Raw genomic sequence first — 23,911 nt, 5'->3', positions numbered from 1 at the left:
TCGGATCAACCATCATGGTGAACGAACGAGCGCTAGTGGTACCAATGTGAGGAATTAATATATCACATACTCGTGCGTAACTAATAAGATGCGCACTTAGGGCTGCAGTGTGCTACTATCTGATATTTACATGATCGTTTAAGTTTTCTGCATGTACCACCGCTCTCCTTTTGACGGATTTCCTTGGTGCTGGTGGCTGACTCCGCTTTGTCTCGTTGAACACTGTCGGCACGGCGTCCACCTTCAAGCGCTTATGATAATGTGGTTTTGTTAAACCGAAGGCTTCCATCAGATGAATGGTATCCTTTTAGGCCTCACGCGCGAATCGATCAGAACACACGCTCGCGTGTTTGCTCGGGGACCAGTTGCCACACCGGATAGCACTAAACCAGTGCTCGCGAAGCGCATCGTCGCTAGGAAATTTGTGATAGCAAACTATTCTTAGTTGTTGCGACTGGTGTGAGTGGTTCGTGCAGCCAACAACGCAATACCACTTGTCATCCCCCATCACTTGCCCTTCCACAGGGAACGCAAATCCTCCTGACAGGAACTTCTCACGCGAAGCACCAGCTTACGATTGTCCACTCTTCCACGCTCTCGTCGCTGTCGTATGCATGATCCCGGCATGCTCCGAGTAGAACCCCCTTGACCTCATACACAGTGTTGGCTGTAACTGAGGGGCAGGTGAGGTAGGGTGTTCGAGTCAATTTAATAAATTCATTTGTAAAAAATGTGCGCAACTCTCAAACCTGCTTTTTGAGGACATGATGAGAACGTGCAGAGGAACGTACCCAGCGAATTTCATCGACATCCATTGACATCGAAAAATTGCCGGAGTTGTCTTTAAGTAACTTATTTTCTATGGACAAGCAAAGTTTCTTGTTGCTGAGTCAGTTTGTGTTCAGATGTCATGGTACAATCATTGGTGAGAATTCGGATCAGGACTAAAACAAAGATGACAAGAACAAACTCGCATAGCCACTAAAGTGTATTTTGAGCACAAATAACCACTTACAGAAGAAGGGGACACATGCACATCCTACGTAGAAAAGGCGTTAGCAAGGACGACGTGACGCGGTGTCAAGTGGGATATCATTTCGGTAAACAAATCCAACTGCATATTGCTATTTCTCAATAAACGCCTTCAGTTTTTTTTTGTGACGACATCGTTGCTCCTGCGCAGAATTTGCCGATTCCAAAAGAGCTGCTCACACGAAATCCGATTAACATGCGTCGCCAATTGTGCGGCATCATCCTCATCAAATTTTGCGTGTTCTCTCTCATTATGTCATTCTCGAAGCGCACAGTCTACCTGAGATACAATATTTAGTAGGAGAAAACTATATTATACTGCGCTCTCGCGTAAGTTTTGCCGAAGGCTATGCGAAGTCTTGTCGCCTAGCCGTTTCTTGCCGCCATTCGGGCAAATGTGACAGCAATACTTTTGAAACTTGATGGTGGCGGAGAAAACTACATATCGCATGTATCTGCCGCTCTCTTGATGTTGTTGGCAATCTTTGCATGTAAAGCACCCCTTGTAGCCTCATCTTGCGAGAAAAACTTCTACTGCCTCACTCGCGTCGGCATTGTTATTGGTAATGACATACGCAAGAGTGCTTGCCGAGCTGCATATTTGAACTATCGACCTCCGGGATGCAAGACCACCACGCTAGCCGATTCAGCCACTGGCGGTACATCATACGCGCCCTTTAAAGCGGGATTTTATGTGCACGAAAAAGTAGACGTAATGCAAGGCACGAGCCAACCCCAGGTGTCCCCTCCCTCCGTAGGAGGGAAAGGGTGTGGTTGCGTGTTCTCTCGCCTCGCGCCCTCAGTTTTCCGCGAGTTCAGGCCCGCTGCGTCGAAAAAACGGCAGCGGAAGCGGGCCGCGCGTGTTGCATACTGGCGAAGAACAGGCGGCGTTTCAGAAACGCCGCCGGGAACTCGCTCGAGAGAGGGCTCCCCGTCACCGGGCTGACCTCGCCGTGAGGGAGCGCGAAGCCAAGGCTTCACGACAACGGAGAGCAGCGGATCTGGAACTTCGCTTGCACTCCTCTTCAGAGTAGTCGAAGGGCGGTAAATTTTTTTTTGTTGAGGTCAGGGGCCTTTAGTGCTACTCCTGCGTGTTCCAGGTTTTATCATCTGCCGCAGTCTTTTAGCAAGTGACACTATTACAGAATGAGGGAAGCCAGCGGAGAATAAATAGCCTGCATGCCAGATTTTGAGAACCGAATGAACTGTGATTTCTGGATGGCCAAATTCAGGCAGTCAGCAGCAATTGCCCTTTTGTCCATATTTGATTGTGCATATTGATAGCGCGCCATGCCTTATGTCACGCAAGGGTTGTAGACCCAACAAATGTGATACCCGGAGAAGTGCGTCCACATGCCTAAAAACTGAATGAAACCACAAAAAGGCAGTTCACGTGTAACGGTATGCCCCATCTGTTCTGCTGAACACAGTTGTAATACATCTGTTCGCGAGTGCTTTTGTTTTGGTCCTTATCCGCATTTCTTGCACCGGCTATACCTTGGCTCCGTCTCGTGGACCCTTTGTGTTGTTTGGGGCATGTCTTCTTGTGTAAGCACGGTAATTTGGGTCATTGCAGTTTGAGAGTGCCCTCCAGATCCGTTCGGTGGTGCAGCAGCTAGCCCTGACGCTTGCCATAGGTGAGTTAGCGCTGGAGTTTGAACACCGCGCCCTGACGCCTGCCCACGTATTGGTCAACGCGGCACAAGACCGATTGGCGCCCTTTTGGTTAGACGGACAACGACTGCTCGTTGACATGTTCGACGTCCAAGTGACAGTGGTGGACTTCTCCACAGCACGCCTGAAGCCTCCCGGTGCAGGTATGGGTCAGAGCTTAGCACAAGTGACTTTTTCAATTTGTTTCCTTTAGGGTGAGGTACGGCAGAACCTTTTTTTGTGTGTGAATAAATCTGTGCATTCTTCAATATTGCGAGGCTGCATGTTACCTTTTTACATTTGCAAACAACTAAAAGGGACAGTGGCGAGAAGGAAAACGTATGGAAAATTCGACTGGGGAAATTACTTGCCCATTTACCTGAACAGCTGGTCAGTTTCATGAGATATTGAAACAGGCAGTGTTTTGATTTTTATTATTTTTTTTATAATTTAGCACATTATGCACACGTGACTGAACAGTGCTAAACTGCTTTTTGATAATAAAGAAATCCATTAGTAAACGGTAAAAAATTTTCGAAGGTCGTCGGTGGATGTCAATTTTACGAAAAGTGCTTTCTTAACTTTGCGACATTGCTTAAGGCCATGCAAGTATAATAAGACAAATATATTTCTTTACAGTGCAGGTAGAAGTAAATCAGAATTATCCCGCGGTACTTTCGAGACTCGTAAATAAAGTAACCGTTGTCAAAAATTCTCGAAAACGCTACATTTTTCGAACTTGCACATCTTCCGGAATCTGTTCCTACTTCTGTGTATATCCCAAGTTGAAATTTGCAGCCGCAACAGGCCATTAGGTGGGTAGCAAACCTGTGCATTCTTGTTCTACTCACTTTTAAAGTAAAGTAATATATTTACTCAGAACATCACAATTAGAAAAATATTTCTTTATTGGCAAATGCTTATAACCCCCTCCCCTCCCACTCTCAATCTCCTTTGTCACACAAACTGTTCTTTGCGGAATGTGCAATAATATTGAGAAAAAATATGTTGCACCATTTCATGCGAGTAATGCTACAAATGTTCGAATAATATTTTTTGAGAGAGTGGTCCAAAGTGCGGAAATCAGCATTTGTTCGAAAACACAATGCAACGGCTCGCCGTTTTTCTTCTGAGCCTTATCAACGGCAGGAATGAGGTAGTCAGGCTCGGTGGAAAATTGTTTAGGAAAAAAAATCTGTTTGAATGAAATCTAGTATTTCTTTGCTACGAGTGCTTTATTACTTTCGTTCGTTTGCAGCATCGGGTCGATGCTTTTTAAGAGGGGGGCATTGACACGTGTACTTGTTTATCTTTATCGGGCGACTCCGCTTCCCCGCCTAACAAATGCTATCGCACAGCGCAGGATGCGCCTGCATGTGTCGGAAGTTTCTGCAATGTTATCGATGGTTCCATCCGATGTCTGTCACCGAACCTTGTGAAAACTGATTGCATGTGTGCGCGACGCGAATAATGTTGAACTTTGCGAAAGAAACGGGGGTCCCAGCGATTAGTCTGGAACATTCGACGATTGATGTATAAAAGCCGACGCGCTTGACCGGCTGATCAGATTTTTGACGATCGCCGACTGTGTTGGCCGTTGTCACCGTTCTTTAAGTTTAGCCTGTTTTTGTGGGCACAGGTTCGTCTTTCGCAGTTGGGCTGCTTTCTTTACCCTCACTACTACGTGACAATATTCATTATTCAAGTGTGTTTCATGGACACACATTACCGTTGGAGTGAATGTGCGGAGGAGTTCTTTAACATAGTCAAGATTGTGGAGAAGTCTTCTCACGTTCCATTGTAATATTTGGCTATCCATTATGCGAACGAGTTTAGTGATGTGTGCATAACAATAAATATTAGGTTATAGGGCCCTTCGCTGGTACCGTAATGCGATATCTCTCTTTTTTGGAGCGCTTGAGAGATTCTCGACGCTCCTTAGGCGTTGGTGGCGCCATTTCACTTGGTGTCGTGTCCATCGCCTCCTGCCAAGCTGGACACCCGCTCTTGTGAGCGATTTATTTGTCGATAAGATTACTTCTGAAGGGATGACGCCTTTGAGGCCACCAGCCCGGAGGTCAATGACCCTTCTCGGACGGCGGTTGCGGCTGGCGCCGCTCCGCCGTCCGAGAGGCCTCCGCCGGAGACAGCCGCCGGAGGCCATTGTGGCGTTGCCCCCTGACGCGCCACTTCGGCAAAGCTATCCTTTGGCAAGAAGGATACGCGCCTGCGTCTGTCTTTAAACGAAACATATTCTCTTTCATTTTGATTGCCAGTTTTTATTTTTCTTTATTCCAAGGTGGGCAGGACGGCGAGAACGCAAGGTGCTTTCCATCCCAATTCACACAGTATGGATCTCCCATGACTCGCACGGATGTTCATGATCGCTACATTTGGCACAGGTTAGTCGGCCACGGTAGTTCTGGGAACTGTGGCGGAACCTTTGACATTTAAAGCATAGGAGGGGATTCGGGATATACGGCCTGAACATGATCTTCACATAGCCTGACTAGATTGTTTCGGGCCGAACACTTGAACGGAATGTGAGAGTAGGATGCTTACTCTGTATTTCTTTACGATCGTGCCTCATTTTGATTCTTTTTACAGCGATCACATTCTGGTCACTCCAGCCTCTGTCAGATCACTCAGGTCATTATCAGATACAACACCACAGCTGGTGTTCATGGTGCGATCCGGTGTACAATTCACTGGAATGTCCCCAAAAGACACAAAATTCGGCAGCCTTTCATATTGATTTTTATCTCAGAGTTCCAAGAGAAAACCTCCACTTGAAAGTTTGGAACCTTTATAGCCTTCGGCAAAAACATCGGTTATTGATTTCGACACCAGAAAGGGAGAGATCATTCTCACTGACATTGCGGTTTTCTCGGAGTGTATGACGGCCATAGAACCTAAATACTTTTTCGGTGCGCCTTCGTTTCAGGGCAATCAGGAAGTATTGGAAAAGAGCTTGCCATAGATATATGCGGAAATTCGGCAGCACCGCCAGCCTCTGACCATGGAGCCCAACAAGGGCACGCTGCAAGATCGTGAAAAGACACGTCCTGCATGCGCCAGCTGTACTATACTGCCATAAACAAATGTGCTATAACCAAGGTTGGCTATCCCACACAAGGTTAACCCTTGCCACGTGGAAGTATCTGGAAGTAAAAGGAAGCCAAGGGAAGACAGGAAAGATCGAAAGCAAGAGCAAGACAAAGATTAGAGAGGAAGATAGGAAAAGGCAACTACCGATTTCCCCCGCGTGGTTCAGTCCGGGGGTGCCATCTACGTGAAGCCGAGGCGAAAGAGGTGCGTTGCTGCCGCAAGGGGCCGTAAAGGCCCAAACACCCGGAATTGGCTCAGCCGCCAAGATCCCCTTTTCCCCGGACACGGCTAAGCCACGCGCGGTTAGACGCGCGACGGTCCAACCCTCGTGTGCTCGGGTACGTGGTCTGGCAACACACCAAACGTGTGCGGACGCAGACATCCCTGTGGGGATTAAAGAAAATCGAGCGTTCAAAAACAATTGAAACACCACCCTGTGACCGACTTCATTAAGCCGTCAAAGAAGACGCGCTACCCAGCTGGCATCAGCTTGTCGCGCGTGACTGGGATCATAGCCGGCAGAGGCGGCGTATCACATTGCTCCATAACAGAGAGCGGCTTCCGCTGGCCTATGCGCGCCCTCGCATTTACTTGAGAATGCACATTCTATTGCAAGGTGCCGACCGGAAAACGCCACGTTTCGTACAGCTCGTAATAACCAGTTGCTTCCTTAATAAGACCTGTCAGGCCATACATGCGGCAAAGAAACCATCGCAGGCGACTTGGTTTGCGAAGGACCTATAGTCATTTAGATCTCCAGCTGGGTTTCCCAGACCATATACACGGACACAAGCTGCGGCCATTCGTGAAACAATACAATATGAGCGGCAGGTATTGCTCGTTCTGCATTTTGTGAGTGAGATTGACTGATTCAGTGATGAAAAAGGGACGGATAGGTAACTCGCGACTTGTGTGCTAGGCATCTGTTCATGGCACGTTTGTCTATTCAGATAAGAGGCGACTCACTCCCAACGTGTTTTGTGAGTGGTCAAAATTGCTGTCATGAACGTTCACATAATCGATACTTTTTAAACGCTGGTTGGTCGCATCTGTGGCGAAAATGAACATGTTAACTAAACCAACACCCTCGCAGACTGCTATTTTGACCGGGAAAATCATTTTCGCCTTTCATAAGGACCTCTTTTATTTTGAAATAGCGTGACATCACAACACACGCATTGAGTGAATGCATTGCTTTGCATCGAAGACGGAAATCCCCTTCCATGCAGTCAGGGTGTCGGCGTCCCTCGACCTAACCACGCGAACAGTCTCGTGCCACTGCTCGCGCGTTCGTCGCCGTGGTCTTCTACCACAGCTGGCTCCCACGCCGCTCATCATGCCAGCGTTTCCATACTGCCCCTTCCTCCGCGTAGGCACTGACGGCACTGGCCTACTGCCAGTCGGTGCGGTGATTTCGGTCGCATATTGTTTGCCACGGTATATAGCGAAATAAAAGCACGCATCAAGCCGTGCTCAAATTTCGCATTAGGGAGCATCGTAATCGTCTGGCACTTTTTTTTTGCTTTTCGAAAGCGCTTCTCCAGCGGCCACTAATTCTTCATTCATGACACTGAGCAAGACTCAGAAGTGAAGGAGGCGCGTCCCTGTATTGCATTTTCGCAGGAAATGCTCATTTGCGAGTTATGGGCCGCTCCCACGGAACACAATACTCGAACAATTTCTAGCAATGTTCCAGTAAAGAATGATGGCAAATGCTCTTTAATAATGTTATTACGCAGTCCCCAAACAACCATCTGGGTGACTTTGAGCTAGATTGAGAGGGAGGTTTTCTGTATACTCATTTTTTCAATGAAGTAGAATTTTTCTCATTTTTATATATTGAGTAAAAAGCATCCTACTTTTAAAATAAGTAGAAAAATAAAAATGCACGTGCTCGCTATACACTCAAAGGTCAATCTGTGCTGTCAATCATAAAAACTTGGGATGTACGGGGAAGTAGCAATAGAGTCTCAAAGACGAACAAGTTTGAAAAAAGTAGCATTTTCGTCATATTTTAAAGAGGAATTTGCTCGCAAGTCTGGAAAATGCCGCAGTCGACTTCCGCTTTACTTGTATTTGTGCTGTAAATAAAGGTATTTGCTTTATTTTACTTGCATGACCTTAAGCAATGTCGCACATTTATATTAAAAAAAAACACATTTCCTAACATTGCCATCGCCTGACGGCTTTTCATGATTTTTTTTCCCTTTACTAGTACCTTTCTTTAAAAGTCAAGTAGCAGTTTAGCACTATTGAGTAACGCGTGTCTAATGTGTAAGATTATCGGGAAAAATACTTCAAATGTACGATCCCTTTTCATCTCTCGTGGAATTGACCACCTATGTATTTTCACGTTGTAGATCCTAATAGTGTGACATGTGTATGTTAGGTGCATAACACTGTAATCCGCCTAAACTTGGCCTAAAGGAGGATTATGCTTGCTAGTTTGGCCTGTTGGAGTGGCATTAGTGCGTGTACTGTTTTGCGTAAAAGACACGGATGGAAGCAAGGAACGAAGTTACACGCAGCGCTACGATTAAAAAATTGCATTGCGAAACCATAACAACTTTTCATATATCGCTGTACATCGATGCGCTTGCACCTGTCTTGCAAATTCGAAATCTTCTGTGCTTCTATAATCAAAAGCGTCAATTTATTTTTGTCTTTCGCAATTATTGTGCACCGGTCGAGCAATGCTTTGCATCCGCACTTTTTCCAATGAAAGACGAATGGCTAAACATTTATTCTAAAGAGAGCGGACTAAAAAAATGTCGCACATTATATTACAACTAATAGTCTGACATGCACCAAGGCTGAGGCTATGACTCCTAAAATAGCCGATTGCTCTTTAAGAACGTGTGCGCGCGTACAAAAACAAGCACAGATAAGAAAAATACGTTTATTGGCAGCCTTAGCTTCATCAGTTTGTCGCACTGACTAATATAATAGGTGCGGTTAACTCAAGTAGTTAATCAAAAACGAGCTCGTGAATCGGTCGTAGCACCTAACTTTCTGCCATTGTTGGTGAATAATTTGAAGGCTAACTTGGCGGCAGTGGCGAAATTTCTTCGCCGTAGTCTGCTCTAGATACTGGCGTCAAAGCAGCACTCATTTGTTTTTTGTATTTTGTGTTCGTTACGCTTGCCATGAGCAGCCAATATTCGTTAAATTGGCGCTTACTCATCGTCATCTCGTCATCACAGTTTCATTTGGCAAGGAAAATTTTAGCACCATGGCACATTGGTCGTGCTTTGCGGTAATAATGTGTGCAGAAGACATACTTTATTTTACCTAAAGCATAATATGTACTGGCCTCTGGTACGATAAGGAGCATCAAATTCCTGCTTGCAGAAGCTATAAGCCGTGGTTCGCATAAAAAAACAGCGTCTTTCGACGACACTAACGTTTGAAAACATCTTAGTTGGTATCGACACTTACCCAAGTTCACAAAGGGGGACGCAAAAGTACGCAACTAGAATATCGCTTTTCTAATTCGCACATTTCTTCTAACAATCAGAACGGATAATCACATTCAGAGTACGCTCGATGAGTTACAGGGGATGTGTCTGACTGCTTTAACCGTTGTTCAAGGCAGTTCTTCAACTCTTGCAAAATGATTACCCTGAATGCCTCCGCGCCACTTTCTTTTCAGTCATTGCCACCTCGAAAGCGATACCTTGAAAGCGCTTTCGTTTAATGTCTCCTTTCAATAGATATTACATAGTACGGGTGCTGGGGTGAAGGTAATGTTGACAGCTTAGGTTTCTGGGGATGGTCTCCTTGTTGAATGCATTTTATACCAAAGCATAGTTGAGGTCTACAAGGCGCACCCCTGCGGTTCACAGATGCGGGTATTTTTTGCGCACTGTATCGCAGAACCACTTGGGACAATTACCGTAAAAAAAGTGCGCTGACTTTCTCACCTTGCCGCACAAATTTAAAGTGTATACGCTCTTGCGTGTTTTGTTGCCGTAAAGCAGATCGAATTTCACGCACAATGTTGACGTCCACCATCGCAAAAACCGGTGCAAATGGCTGCAGAGGCTGAAAAGAACAGTGCAGTGCAGGCGAAATTTTACAGAAGGTGCCAGCTTTCTCAGATTGACGTAGACGGTAATATAGTACTCGCGCCTTCTGGCAGCCGTTGGTGTAAACAGCCTTTTCACCTAAAAGAAGTGTTCACGCTATGGGTCATCCTTACTTGAGAAAAGCAATCAAAATAAAAGCAAAAGTTAGAAGCGCATTAAACCTCTAGTTGAAGCCGGTTAAAGACAATGTCTTTCTGAGAGGGTTAAGGGTGAGAATGAAGGGGGGGGGGGTTGTCACTATGCACGGCACTCTATTGCCTCACACCTAGCGTGAAGGAATTAGGAGGAGCGTCCGACTGGTTCCCGTTTTTTTTACTGCCCTAAATTCAGGCTTGGCACAAGTTCTTACGCTGCACTTCTCCGGGATCGGCCACTGCAAGAGGCTAGAGACAGACATACGCGATGCGGAAGAGCGAAGGTAGCTCTCTAAGGCCGACACTCTCTAAATTTTTCCCCAATCCTGTCATATGAATACTCTTTTGAAAATGCAATTTATTTGCAATGTTTTTATGGGGAAGGCCACTGCGTCGGGGAGTTTCGTGAATATGTCGGTCTTAAACACATTAATGGGATAACGTTGGTGCGCTTCTTCACTATATCAGTATCAAGCAAAATGAGAAGAGGCAGTGCAATGTAAAAAGAAGTGATGCATTAAGTTAACGTTTAATCTCGTAAGATGTAACCTTAAGCAACCGAAGATATATGTGCCGATAAACAGAAGTTCCGTTGACCGAGGAAGACGTGCAGGGGTGCAACACTGCATGCTATACGCCCTCTTACCATTGTTGCCAGAAGTGTGGAGTATTAAAGGGAAATGAAGCACCTAGTTGAATAAACAACGTAGAGACAGCGACAAGGTGCTTAGCATTTATTGCGGAACAATTAATTCCACCGACCTGTTAGGCCGACCTGTTAGGCCGGCCTATTCGGACCTAGGAGGGACTTGCTACGCATCCAAATAAACGAAAGTACGAAATAATTGTTTCAGCAGAAGTTGTGGCATTATTCTTCTATTGTCAATAAAAAGAATAGCACAGGAAAAAAGCTGTAAAACACGCTGCTGCTTGCATGCATATTTGTTTCAATGCCAAATAGCCAGTACGAACGTCGGCCATCACCTTGCTGCCGATATATCTAGACCCCAGCAGAGGGCACTATAACCGAAGTACAGTTAATTCCGGCACCAACGTTTCATATTCGGTCAACTTGAACAGAGGTCGGTCACGCTCCGATAGTCTAATACCAGCGTTTTTTTTTTTCCAGCTGCAGTAATACTTCAGTTCTTCCCTCCTTATAGCGGTGTTAGTTGGCGCGAACATTGCGGTTGGAAGCATGGTGCATTTAAATACGCAAAGAAAAGCTTTGAACACCTGACGCACGCCGTGTGTACAGCGGTAGGACCTTATTTACTAAAAACGGCTGTAGCAAAAACAAAACGAAAAAGCTGACATCCTGATTTTCCCTGAATAAAAAAAAGATCTGCTTGATAATTTGATTCTGTGGTTAAGTTTATAAAAAAATATAAATGTAAAATGTAGCCGTTTCTTTGTTTGTAATGAATAAACTTGATTTGATTTGATTTGATTTGAAGTTGCAAAAATTTTGTTTCCCGTTAGGGAACTTTGTTTATATCTATATTGTTCGAATACAGAGCCAACCGATTCAGACCCTTTTGTTCCGCTTGATTTGCACGTTCGTTTAAGCAATTTCTGCTTATAGAGCTTCTCCTGTATTCATTTAGTAATCTTCAATATAACGCATGCCAGTTGTGCACTGCACATTAATTTGTATCCCGTTAATTTTTGGTCGGGCGCCAATTGGTGGGACCAGCACTAATAAAGGTTTGAAATGCTCTTGGAAACGACCATCTTGATTTATAGTTTCGCAGGCCATGTTTGCAGACCTGACTAAGATGCCAGAGGAGAAGCGGGTGTCCCTAGGAGGCACGTTCGCCACAGTGTGCAGTATGGTAAGGTAAGGCTTTCTCTAGCGTAGTGGGATAATGTCGATTAAGTTACCTGAGACGATGAGTCCGGAATCGTGCTCCAAATATTTCCTCTCTTGGTGTTTCGCGTGTGTGCATTTTTCTCCCTCCTTTTCCACTCCACCGATAGCAAAGGAGTGGGAGTGCATTTATGAAATACGTAGGACATAATCGTACCTGATTACATTTGCGCACTATTTGTGCTGCCCGAAGCAGCGTACAGAAAGAACGTAAGTTGTCAGCATGGAAATGAGTGGCGAAAGGGAAGTCTAGATTATGTGTATCATAAACTCTGGGCGACGGTGGCAAAAAGAGAGAGAGAGAGAGAGAAGAACATTTAATTTGTTGAAGGCTTGAAGGATAGAGCGCAGCAAAGGGCAGGTTGCGTGATGCAAGTCATGCATGAGAACAACGCTGGTTGACGTGTGGACTTTGCTGTGCGCGCAGCTCAAGGTACAAGGCCCTCTGCTCACTCCAAGAACTGGTCTCATGGTTCGAGAGCTTTACGTTGAAACTTTGCCGGCTTCTCACTCAAGCAACCTGACAATTGCGGCACACTGCTGACCACATTGGGTCTACTGTACTTCGGTCATTGAACTAATGTTTCTTTTTGCACATATCACACAATAGTTGCTATTAAAAAGAAAAAGAAATGTTAACATTTTGTGCCTAGATCTTATACACGCATCATGTCGTTCTTCTAACATTCAGTCAAAAAATATATAGACGATATGAGTCTGCAGCACCTCCGACGTTTTCGTTCCTAGGAGGAAAAGCTGCAAGATGCGCTCAACGATCTAGGATCCTGCAAATGCAAGGCACATTCATTCGACAGTTAATAAATTTTCGGGCATATTGTATGGCGCCCACCTCTACTGCCATATATGGCAATTTTTCGCAGTCGTGACATCGACTACCTGCATCATTTAGACGGCCCGAAGTGCAAAAGAAAACGTAGTGGTGTACGCCAAAGAACGTTAAGTGGTCAAAATAATCCGGAGCCTTGAATTACGCAGTCTAGCTCCCAGAAACCCAGTGTTGCTGTGGGCTCTTAATGCCAAAGATTGCTCTCGTTCTTGCAAGCTGTAATCAGTAACAGTTGAAAAACACAGCAGAAGGCGCCCTTCCAAGGGAACAATGCACATGTGCCATCGGATGACATCGTCTTGTATGTCATTCTTTCTTTATCGTAATTATGTTTGTCCTCTCGTCGACCTGTCACCCTGCTAGTGGGAACTTTTGATCGCGATACGAATGATATCGACACTCAAGGCGGACACATCGCCGTCGGCATAATCGTGGCGGTGAGGTTCCTTACAACGTCGGAGGGCCACAAGTGTGCGCTCCGCGTGCTTTTCGCTGTGGATGCGAGGCAAAGTGTGAGAGGGGGAGCCGAGAAGGACAGTGACTTGATGCACGCCTTCCTTCCGCGTGCCTAATGTTAGAGGTCACAAGATCGAATGCGTTCTAGGGCGAGCGAAGAAAGTAGAGATGTGTGCGCGCCTATTCACCCCAAGCCGTGGTTGCACATGTGTGTCCGCGTGGCTGAGCGCACAGGGGGGCTATGCGTCGTGTAGTGGAGGCAATCTGCGATGGGCGCAAGCTTGGGTGTGTCGACGTTTGGTCGTTCAACGTGCGCTTTCTGCCCGCGTACCTAGCGCTGGTGATTGCGTGTTTCAAGCACCGAACACGCCTTGAATCGCGATGCAACCCGACGTGCTCTCTCCTCGAAGCCGGCGTTCGTCATCACGCCAGAGTTCTGGCAATGAATGTTCGCGGTCGTCGACTGAAATGTGTCCATGCTTGCCTTAGCAAGCGCGACACCATGGTTTTTAATTTATCGAGTAAGCGAATGTTTGCTGCAATTTTGACGGCCGATAAAACTACGAACCTTACCTTTCGGGCAAAGTTCGGTTTGTATAGGGTAAGGGCAACAGTTAAAACGTAATTTGTGAATAATTTGTAATCAGTGAAAACGTAATTTGACAAGGATATAACCAAATTCTGTAGTCATTCTGGTGTCGTTGGGAAGCGCAACCAAAGTATATTACTCCCAATCTTTAGGTTACCAGCTAATTCCCGGTCCCATCTATCACTCCCTGTACATCCCTCGAGCATTAGGGTTAGTTCACTCATAGTGGCATCGATTCAGATTTTCCTGATATATTTCTGGGAACTTTATAGAGTATCTACGAATTCTTTCTACGAATATCGCATCCACATTCGATTAATGTTTGTTACCAACCCGATGCTTGCCATTTTTGTTTTGATAGGTCTGCCTACTCCAAATTGTATTACATATTTTGTTCCGCTTCTGCGCCATGTATACGGTGTTTTTAGTTAACCATAGTACCTTTTCTCCGCATTTGTAAAGTTTTGATGGTGCTTCGGTTATTCTAGGTTAGCTGTCTCACTAAATAGTCCGGTTTTCGCTTCTGTGTCCTTGCGATATCTTATTGCGACGGCGTTTATTTAGACACTGCAGGCGTGTTCGCTCCGTTGGCACGGCTTTCGCCTGGCTGTCTTGGTATCGATGGTGCAAGCGCGGCTCGAGCGTGGAGCATGACAGAAGCCTGGTCTACAAATGAGCTAGGGACCCGCAATATGTTCGCCGGCGAAAAACAACGAACCCATGTCTGCGCACGCACACGCTCCACTCAATCGTCTGTGCAGTCGAGCCAGGGTACCATGTGGTTTTCTAACGCTAGCACAATAGCTACACACACGACCACTAGCTTGTCTACTGTGCAACTGTGGGCATACCACGCCCTGGTGCGTTCAGAGGACTGAACCGAAGGGACGCACTTGAAGCTGCGAACACTGACGGTTTTCCTTCTGTCTAGTCTCGTACGCCGCTCAGGTGCAACTGCAACAGCGGTGGCCGCGCCCCTCATCACACTAGCGTTGCCAGATGCCCAATAGCTGCCAGGCGTAGTTTTGCGCTGCGTAGCAGAAGGTGCCTTGCATGCTAGGTGGAGCGAACAGGCGTCGCCCCCGCGAATTCTCAGCCCACCTTCGCAGGAATTTCAGCGTAACGCTAAACTTTGGGGCCACATTCAATGTTTCGCCCTTCGGTCGAAATTTACGAAATTTTGTATGCAGCTTTACGTTGGTCCTTGGTTTTAGTTTTGGTAGCCTGTTTAACATAGTGTGATGTGGATTTTTCTTTCATGTTCACATGCTCATCTTTTGCTGCATATTTATTAATACACTGACATGCTATTGCCCACTCCCTTCCGTCATGCGCCGATGATTGTTTACGCTATATATACCTCGGGGCTCAGCGAACGCAGTAGCATGTGCCGGATCCCAAACAAAAGCCGCGGCTTTCTTGAAAAGTTCTGTCAGAGGACGTGTAACGTTACCGAAATTCTGTAGGAACCGGCGGACGTATGAGCAGAGGCCCACAAAGCTTCGAACGTTGTTGGCACAGACTCGCAGTGGTTGCTTAGTGGCTATAGTGTTGGGCCGCTTAGCACGAGATCGCGGGATTGAATCTCAGCCACGGCAGACGCATTTTGATGAGGGTGAAGTGGGAAAAGACCCGTGTACTTAGATTTAGTTGCACCTTAAGGAACCCTAGATGGTGCAAAATTCCAGAGTCTCTCACTACTGCGTGCCTCATAATCAGATCGTGGTTTGGGCACGTAAAACCCCCTAATTTAACGTCGTTTGCGCAGGTTGGTATGGGTAAATTCTTAACGGCGCGAACTTTCTCGGGATCGGGACGGACGCCGGAAGAATCGACGAGGTGTCTGTGCACAATGAGGTTCCAGCTTCTGAATTGACATTTTCATGAATTGAGCTCAAGCGCAGCCTTGCGGAAAACCGAAAAAAAATGTCGAAAGGCGGTCGAGGTGCCTGGCAAAAGTTGGTGAATACACAATAACGTCATCAAGGTACCACAGGCAGACGGACCACTTAAAACTGCGAAGTAGAAGGTCCGTCATTCGTGAAAATGCAGCTGGGGCATTACAAAACCCGAACGGCATCAGTTTAACATGACAGATGCCATCAGGTGTAATAAAAGGGACCATTTCATGGACCATGTCGTCAACTGTAACCTTCCTGTACCCGGAGCGAAGGTCTATCGGAGGAAAATATTTTCCGCCTTATATACAACCGAGGGCTTCATTTCTCCACGGCAGCGGAAACCCGTTATTTTGGCGAGATGGCGATAGTCGACACAGAAGTGCCAGCTGCCATCCTTCTTTCTGGCAAGCATGACCGGAGAAGGCCAAGGGCTACATGAAAACTCAATGATATCTCGGGCTAGCATCTTGCACACTTCCTTCTGCATGACTTCGGCATGCGGTAGGGCGAGTTGGACAACACCGGCAGAGCAGTCAATAACGGCCGAATCTGTCTATACAAAAGCAAGGACTACTAAGATTATTTCATGTGGGCATTGCATCAAGACGCAAAAGAAAACAGAAGTATGGCGTCCGGCTACAGTGGCACGGGCGACATACGTCCCAGTGACAGCTGGAGTTCCATCACCGGCGACGCGGACGGCAGCGAGCGGGGAAGGATTTAGGACTTTCTTTAGGCATGTACGGAGGTTCGAGTTCATAAGCGACATGTGTGCTCAAGTGTCAATCAGCACTATTACAGGTATAACGTCCACGTCCATGTTAATGAGGTTGTGATGACCAGGTACTCCAAGCAGGGGAATTTCGGCTAGGGTCGTCATAGCAGGCTCACCTGTCAAAGCTTCGCCCGTTAGTTTTCCAAGGAGTGACGAGAGTAAGACGTAGAGGGATAGCGACGAGGCAAAGGGGAGTGCGGAACACGTGGGCGGGGCGTAGGCGAGCGGTTGGGCCGTGCGGGCAAAGATGTTTGACCGGTGCCCTTTTCGATATGTGGGCGAGCGGGGAGTACTAGGCGGGCGCCGGGTATTTAAAAAGCTCGGCCAAGGCTGCGAGTATTAGGAGCTCCGACAATGGTGAAAAATATGACCAACGTGCCCACAGCAGAAGCAGGCAGGCCTGTCATGATGAGTGCGCCATTCTTCCGGGTTTCGATAACGAAAACGGCCGCACAAACTTCGTGGTAGATCGGGAACGCCGGGTGAGTGGTAGTCGGGTACGTTAAGTGGGCAAAGTTACTGGAGTCTGACGTTGGCTAATTGCCGTAGAAGGGGCTGGATGAGCGATACTGTTGCGTAGGGAATCGTCTGGGGCGCGACCATGGGAAGAAACTGAGGAGGCTGCTTCAATTTCCCAACGGACGATGCGCACAATACTGTCAGGTGTGGCCGGCACCGCTCGAAGGTGGAGGTCGTCACATGTAGTTGTTGCAGCCGTGTTAGAAGGCGAGAAAAGTGGCTGGCAATGCGACGGCTTTTGGATTCTTCGAAGCAGCGGCCTTCAGCAATGATGTCTTGCGCTGTCGAAAAATTCTTGAAGACGAGGAAAGTAAATGAGTCGTGCGGAATTCCTCTGAGTATATGCGCGAGCTTTAGCGCTTCCGGCATCTTCTCGTCAACCTTGTGACCAGGCGCAAGTACTTCCTGAATATATGTCACATAGCACTCAGTGCAAGTCTGAACTCGGCACGTAAGTTCTCTCTGCGCAGCACACCTGTGGCCAACAGGCTTGAAATTAAATCAGGGAGCTTTTGTTTGCGCAAGTCTCAGATAGTGCGTTCCTCTTCGCGGGACTTAGACTAGACGCGTCTCGTTCCACGACGGAACTACACTCGCTCTGTCGCCACCTCCCTCATCAGCGGAGTGGCGGCAAAGCAGTTGCAGCACATGGCATTCGCCGTTACTTCAATTTAAAAAAATAATTTTCTTCTTGGTCAGTGTTTATGAATGCGCCTAATTATATGGGAATATTGTTTTATGTCCATTAAACAAAACTTGAAGAGTCGTTAACGTGTGCTGTGGAAAAGCCTTGGTATCAAGGTTAGATCGTTGATTTAAACAAAAAGGCGTTGTCTCGTTAAGCACGCGAACTATTTTATGTCGGTTGTGCACAACGCATTCGCCATGATTGAGCATTGAAGAAATTAATGTCACCCCGTTATAGTATGTCTTTTGTGTGTATTAGAACTACCAGCGTAACCCATATCACGTGAATGCCGACGTTAATGCGATTACCACTGAAGTATCGTAGCGGCAAACCGTACTGCCACCGCCGAACCGCGTTCCTCCCTCACCCTTTCCATTAATCCCACTGTGCCATCTAGCCGCGATGCCATGTGTTAATATATATTCAGACAGAATGAGGTGGGTTGGGTTGCGGGCGACACCAGAAAAATTATAAAGGATTTTCTTTGCCATCAAATCCCGCAACCCCAGTTGGCATCAAAGAGGTTCACTGAAGGGCAGCACATATCCAGTTTACAACTACCGAGTGAATTAAGCTGACAGGGAATACTCTCATACAGGTGTGGACCATACCCCACGGAACACACCCAGCGATCCAAGTTGAGCGTAAAAGAAATTAGTTGAAGAGCGGTACATACCCAGTGAACAAAGTCAGCCAAAGTCAACGTCAAGGCATTTCATTAAAGTGCGCTACATACAGTGTTGGACTTAGCAGGAGCGGTAGTTAATGGGAAGCAGTTTCATTGAAGAGAGGCACGTACCCACTGACGCTTGCCCAGTGACGCAAGTTGGTGTGAAAAAGTTTCATTGAACGCTGAAGCAAGGTACCATCAGCGCTTTAGCCCGATGCGGTGGCCGTTAGATTATGAACTACTTAGCAATTATGGGGTACTGAAATTGGTAGGTAACCGCTTAGAGACAGAGATACGAAGCCCGCCAAACAGACCCGGCAATGTGCGTGAAGTACCAATAAGAATAACTGATCGCAAAAAAAAAAGAAATATCCGAGAGAGATGTTACTGCGAGATATGAAATAACATGCATGCTTAGAGTGTGCTTTGTATTTGTAATCTTCTGACACGGGAAACAAGCACAGTCGGATAGGATGAGCCTGGTACCGACAGCTTCCGAAGCCGACGTCATGCAAAATATATTAACTGTCGCTGAAATTTTCTTCTCTACGTGAATATATGGAAAAAAGGTTGTATGAATTTGAAGGTGTCAGCATGACCGAGCCGCTACATAAGCGAAGTGCACTCCGATGTGGCACAAGCTTTGCGGCCATGTGTGTCGTCCATGCTGCCGATCAAGGCGTTGTAGCGTGCTTAGGCCTTCCAACGACATCTCGTGGATATTATCACAAGACCTCATTGGCATGCGCAGAAAAATAAGCAAAATATTATGAGTGAGCAGAAGCAGGCAAAAACAGTATCTAATTACTATATGATTCAACCAAATTGGTCGGAGCACAGAAAACCTTCGGCTAATGAAATTCAGGGGACAAGTGCCGATGGTGTTTGTGCGTACTCCAGGGCTACGGCAAAAAAAAAAACGAAACACATACGCAAGGAAACGAACGAGGTTTTTTTCTTTGCTGCAAACACTGGAAACGTCTCAGATGTGTAATTTCCAACAACTATAAATTTTCCCATTGAGTCTGCGCGCAAACTCCTTGCGATAAATGTAACAGGGAAGGCGCAGCAGTGAGTAAGAAGCGACGCCTTTGTTTTGTTGAAATAAAATGTTTGGTTCCGATTCCTGCCTGAAGCGCGGGAAAAGAAGGCGTAGAGGGCCATTTACTTCTGGGCACTCGCTACAACCGCATTTCTCTGGAAAATCTGGAATCTAGTAGGCAGTGAAAAGCTTATGAGGTAAAAATGTTTACAATGTACTCCACGACAGCGTGATTGATAAACTTTGTGTTACTGTAGCGAGGAAGTTCAGCCTCCTAAATAACCAGTACCTCATGAAAAGTGAGGCAAATCAGCACAATATGCCTTTCCTGACCTCGACGCACCATTTTCATTTCTGCGTTAGGTTTGATTAAGGTACAAGCGGGAAATGGTATCATTGTTATTGAAAACATTCCTCTCTTTTTCGTTCTTTACATTTGCTTGCATGGTTGCAGCGAGGACCTGTCCCGGTTCTACCCGTGGACCAACCTGATTTACCTTGAGATGCTCACCAGGATGCTGGTCCAAACGTACGAAGAACGCTTCGCCGGTGCCACTGACGAGGCGGAACGGCAGGCGTGGGGTGACGTGTGCTTCTGGGTGAACGAGATGCCCCACTGCGGCACCACGTGGAACTTCGCACGCGAGCTGATCGTGCCTAGTGCGCGGTCCTCTACGTCGCTGTCAACACTGTGATGTCACCTGTCAGCAAAATAACGCGGAGCGAGTCGTAGGGCAGCGAGCCACATCAGTTGGTTAGAATGATGCAGTCCAGAGATTATTAAAAAATTCTAAGCAAACGAAGTCGCACATAAGAATATTTATAACTTGTTCGTTATGACATACGGAATTTGTTAGTGCAACAGATTTGGGTAAGTTCGGGATAAATCTCCGTATACTTATACTGATAACTTATACGGATAAGCTCGCTAATAGAAAGCAATTAGGTATTATAATGCCTGCGCATACATCCTACCTCTGGATATATCCGAAGGATACGAACAATCAATTAGTGTTAGAGAGTTTGATTTTGTCGTGTTTCAGCTGGGTTTATGACTTGAGCATGCGGAACACACACAAATGCCAATTGGCGATTCCTTCAGAGATTATGCCATTTCTTGCGATGTGCCGACGTATGAGTGATGCATGTTTCCCCTAGTAAATTGTGTTTTGTACAAGAGGGAGTCGATTCAAAGTTCAAAATATTAGCTTTATTGTTATTTACATACTCACCCTAGACGTGTAACCTACGTTCTGCAGACCCGTTTCATCTTCTACCTTTTGAATAATCCATGAAAATAAAGTTCGCAGAATTGTCATCTTATAGTGAATAGCCCTAATATGAGACTTTATCTCTTTACCTTCATCTACGATTGCTGCAACTCAGTTTTAAAGGTTGTGCACATCCTCAGTGTAGCCGGCAATGCTCATTGGCATGGACGTTGTAAGGTGCGATGTTTTCTTGCAGCTGGGTGGTCAAGGGAGTGCAGCAGCAAATTTTGAATGTGACAGTTGTTTTATTAAAAATTAAGTGCCAACAACTCCCGAGTAGTGTCGATCGTAACACAGTGCATCAGAAGAGTGATAAGAATAAAGAAACTACGGATGGCGCCACCGGAAAACGAACGCGACCATCGCATGTTGCGGCGACAAAGTTAGAAGAAGAAATTGCTGCATAACTCATTTCACAATCACTGTCGACGCTAATGCAATTAGCATTCCAGCAGTATAGACACCGACGAAACGTGTCATGTATGCACCGCGTGCTAAAGCGCAGCTTCTCTCTCGCCGGTTGTCTCCCGACATGATTGGCCATTTAGTGGCAGGTGCGCCAATTCCCCCGTTCTTCTCCATGGCCTCCTAGATTGCACCGGTAGTGCAGTGGTGCTCGCTAACGATGAAAATTATTCGTTCGCTTCCCGCGGGCACTTGGGGCGCAGTGCTTACTCTATGAGCTGCTGCGTTTGATGAACTCGTGTTAAGCGGGTTTGAATTGGCTCACTACTAAAACCATTACGAAGTCTTTTATAGCGTTCAGATTCTTAGGGCTTTTCAGGCACCTTCCGGGGGCCAGCTGTCTGTATCTAATGGTCTTCCGGCATACGTGGGTCAGCGTGTAGTCCGTGGTAGCATGGTTACAGAGCACGTGCCAGTTCAGGTTACCCATCGACTTATGTCGCTGGGTATGTGCCAGTAAAGGGTAGCCGGCTACTTGGGTTACAGGGCATGTGCAGATTAAAGTTTGCAGATATTGTATAGCTCACGCACCTTACAAGTAGCAAACAGTGAGAAAGACTTGTCATTGTCATCGTGATCTATTAAACTACACAATCAAGTGTATGCATGTAGTCAGATTGTCAGCACATTGCGAGACGTGCGTGACTCCCTTTGGTAAAAGAATGCACCATTCAGAGCAGACAGCGGGACCTCCTTATGTAACGATTCACAATACCAAAAAGATATCACATTCATGGGATTAGTATGTTATCACTGAGTCAATTTCTTTATTAAAATGATAATTCTTTAGGCATCGCCGTGATAGTTGGCGTGTGGGGATCTCTGTAGTAAATGTGAAGAATCATTTTATATTAGTGCCGTGTCTCATCACTTCTGTCTGTTCATTTTAGTGTTTTTTCATGCTGTACCGTGACTTATCCCTTAACACTAGTCATGCCAATACATATGTCGTGGTATAAAGACTACCCAGCAATTTTACTAGCAAGTCAAGATCTTCGCAGCATACAGGTGCTTTGCACGCCGCGCCACCAATAAATGCAGCATTAAAGCAGCACATTCTTATGAGCTTTGTTTTCTTAGCAGCTACCAGCAAACACCAAAGCAACAGACCGTGGCACCTTAGACTATGACTAAAGATTCACAACTGTCTATGTGGTAATCGTAGAGCTTTTACGGAGTCACAGAAAATCAATAAAATCATCATATAATCTTAAGTTCTAAATTGTTTGCATTGCTTTTCTGAGCGCTATCCTACTCTTGAGTTGGCACACTCTTACAGCTGCTCAGCCACCTGCTCACTGAAGTATTGCCATATTTACTATCTTCTTCTAGGTGTAGATTTTAATCGCCATGCGTTGTCTGAAAAACAACCAAATGTTCAAAACTAAGCCAGTTGCATCGATGGGTTCATTATGGAAAATCAGGTTTACTCGAGTTTTCCGGTTTATTTTTTTTAGGAAGAAATAAGATGAAAAGGCAATACAAGCCTCAGGTAATCTGTGGACCAGCACCTTCAACTTTGCGGCCACTCTTTTTCTCTACCCGTCCATTCTCATCTCGGAGCTAGCCGATGCTTCCCCACACATTTCATTGTACCAAGGAGGTGCCAGAAAGTGTGATTAGCTCCCTTAGCTACTGCTGCAATTTACTTCATAAACAAAAACACGGAAACCGAAAACACCACTTGGGTTCCGCCACACACTTTGTTAAGCATATGGAAGCATTGGGGCCTCTCCTGTCTTCTTTCTTCTTCCATTGGCCCAACAATGTCCATATATATGCATATGTTTTGGAAACAGCCAATCTAGGCTGTAGATGCAAGCAGTACAATTTGACAAGCTTCGTCGTAGTACCCCTGCCAAGCTCTAGCCAGCAGTAGGGTTTAAAACAGCAAGTCAATCAAAACTGGTGAAAATCCTAGGATTTCCAACACATTTGACTTTGTGATCCTTTATTTTCACGGAAAGGTGTCTCTTTCAATATGCACCAGAGGGATTATGCAAAAAAAACCCCCTGATAAAACATAAATTCTTATCTCTCTGTAGCCGCTGGTCATTACATATACTTAAATACAATTTTAGCATCTAGAACTGTCAGCATGACATCCCGTGTATGAATCATACAGATATAGAGTAAGAACAGTCACAATGAAGTCGATTGCAGAAGACCTCCCTCCGAGATTGACCAGAGCATACCAAAATCGCATATGAACAAGCTTCACAGCCCATTTATTACAGCAGCAATGCTGAGGAACAGAATTCTCGACGAATAACGTATAAAACATGATAAACAAGCCCTAATGCGTGCTACATCACAATCTCTGGAGTGATTGTTTTCGAGTACATGACTAAAAGGTGGCAATTTATTAAGTAGAGAAACCCACTAAACACTGATCTCGAAACAAAATTTTCTTCCACATCAATTCTTGCACCTAATGCCAATGTTCGGCTAGCAATATCAGGATTCAGGTGGATAATTCATTCTCAAGAGTATAAGTGTTCCTTGGAAATAATTATTTTACATATTTATGTGATAAAAGAGATGTTGGCATGCACGATGCACTTTCCTCCTGTGCAGTCTTTGAGTGTTCAAAAACTACCTTAATGTATTTCTTTACTGCATCTGGCATACTGCGCAAACCATACAACGAAGTTTAAGGCCTGATTAGGTTTCTGTTGAAGCCATAAATCTACAACTCTGTCAAGCAACACGGCTGTTAGGTTGCTGTTGTGAACGACACACGGGCAGGCACTGGACACAAGGCCACCTACACCGCCGTTTTCTTTTATGTTTTGCTCTGCAT

General features: G+C 45.9%; 1 protein-coding gene across 1 annotated transcript in view; it reads left to right on the top strand.

The window, feature by feature from the left end:
* LOC135912650 (uncharacterized) overlaps positions 1–20,300 on the top strand; it is a 150,139-nt gene extending 129,839 nt beyond the window's left edge. The window contains exons 13-15 of the mRNA XM_065445140.1: positions 2,609–2,849; positions 11,762–11,855; positions 19,827–20,300. Of these exons, the coding sequence (XP_065301212.1) occupies positions 2,609–2,849; positions 11,762–11,855; positions 19,827–20,067 (576 nt within the window). The 3' untranslated portion in view covers positions 20,068–20,300. The remainder of the gene's footprint in view (positions 1–2,608; positions 2,850–11,761; positions 11,856–19,826) is intronic.
* Positions 20,301–23,911: the final 3,611 nt, after the last annotated feature.

This window comes from Dermacentor albipictus, chromosome 1 (assembly GCF_038994185.2).
Source record: "Dermacentor albipictus isolate Rhodes 1998 colony chromosome 1, USDA_Dalb.pri_finalv2, whole genome shotgun sequence".
Taxonomy (NCBI): domain Eukaryota; kingdom Metazoa; phylum Arthropoda; class Arachnida; order Ixodida; family Ixodidae; genus Dermacentor; species Dermacentor albipictus.
This window is presented reverse-complemented; position numbering and strand designations above follow the sequence as displayed.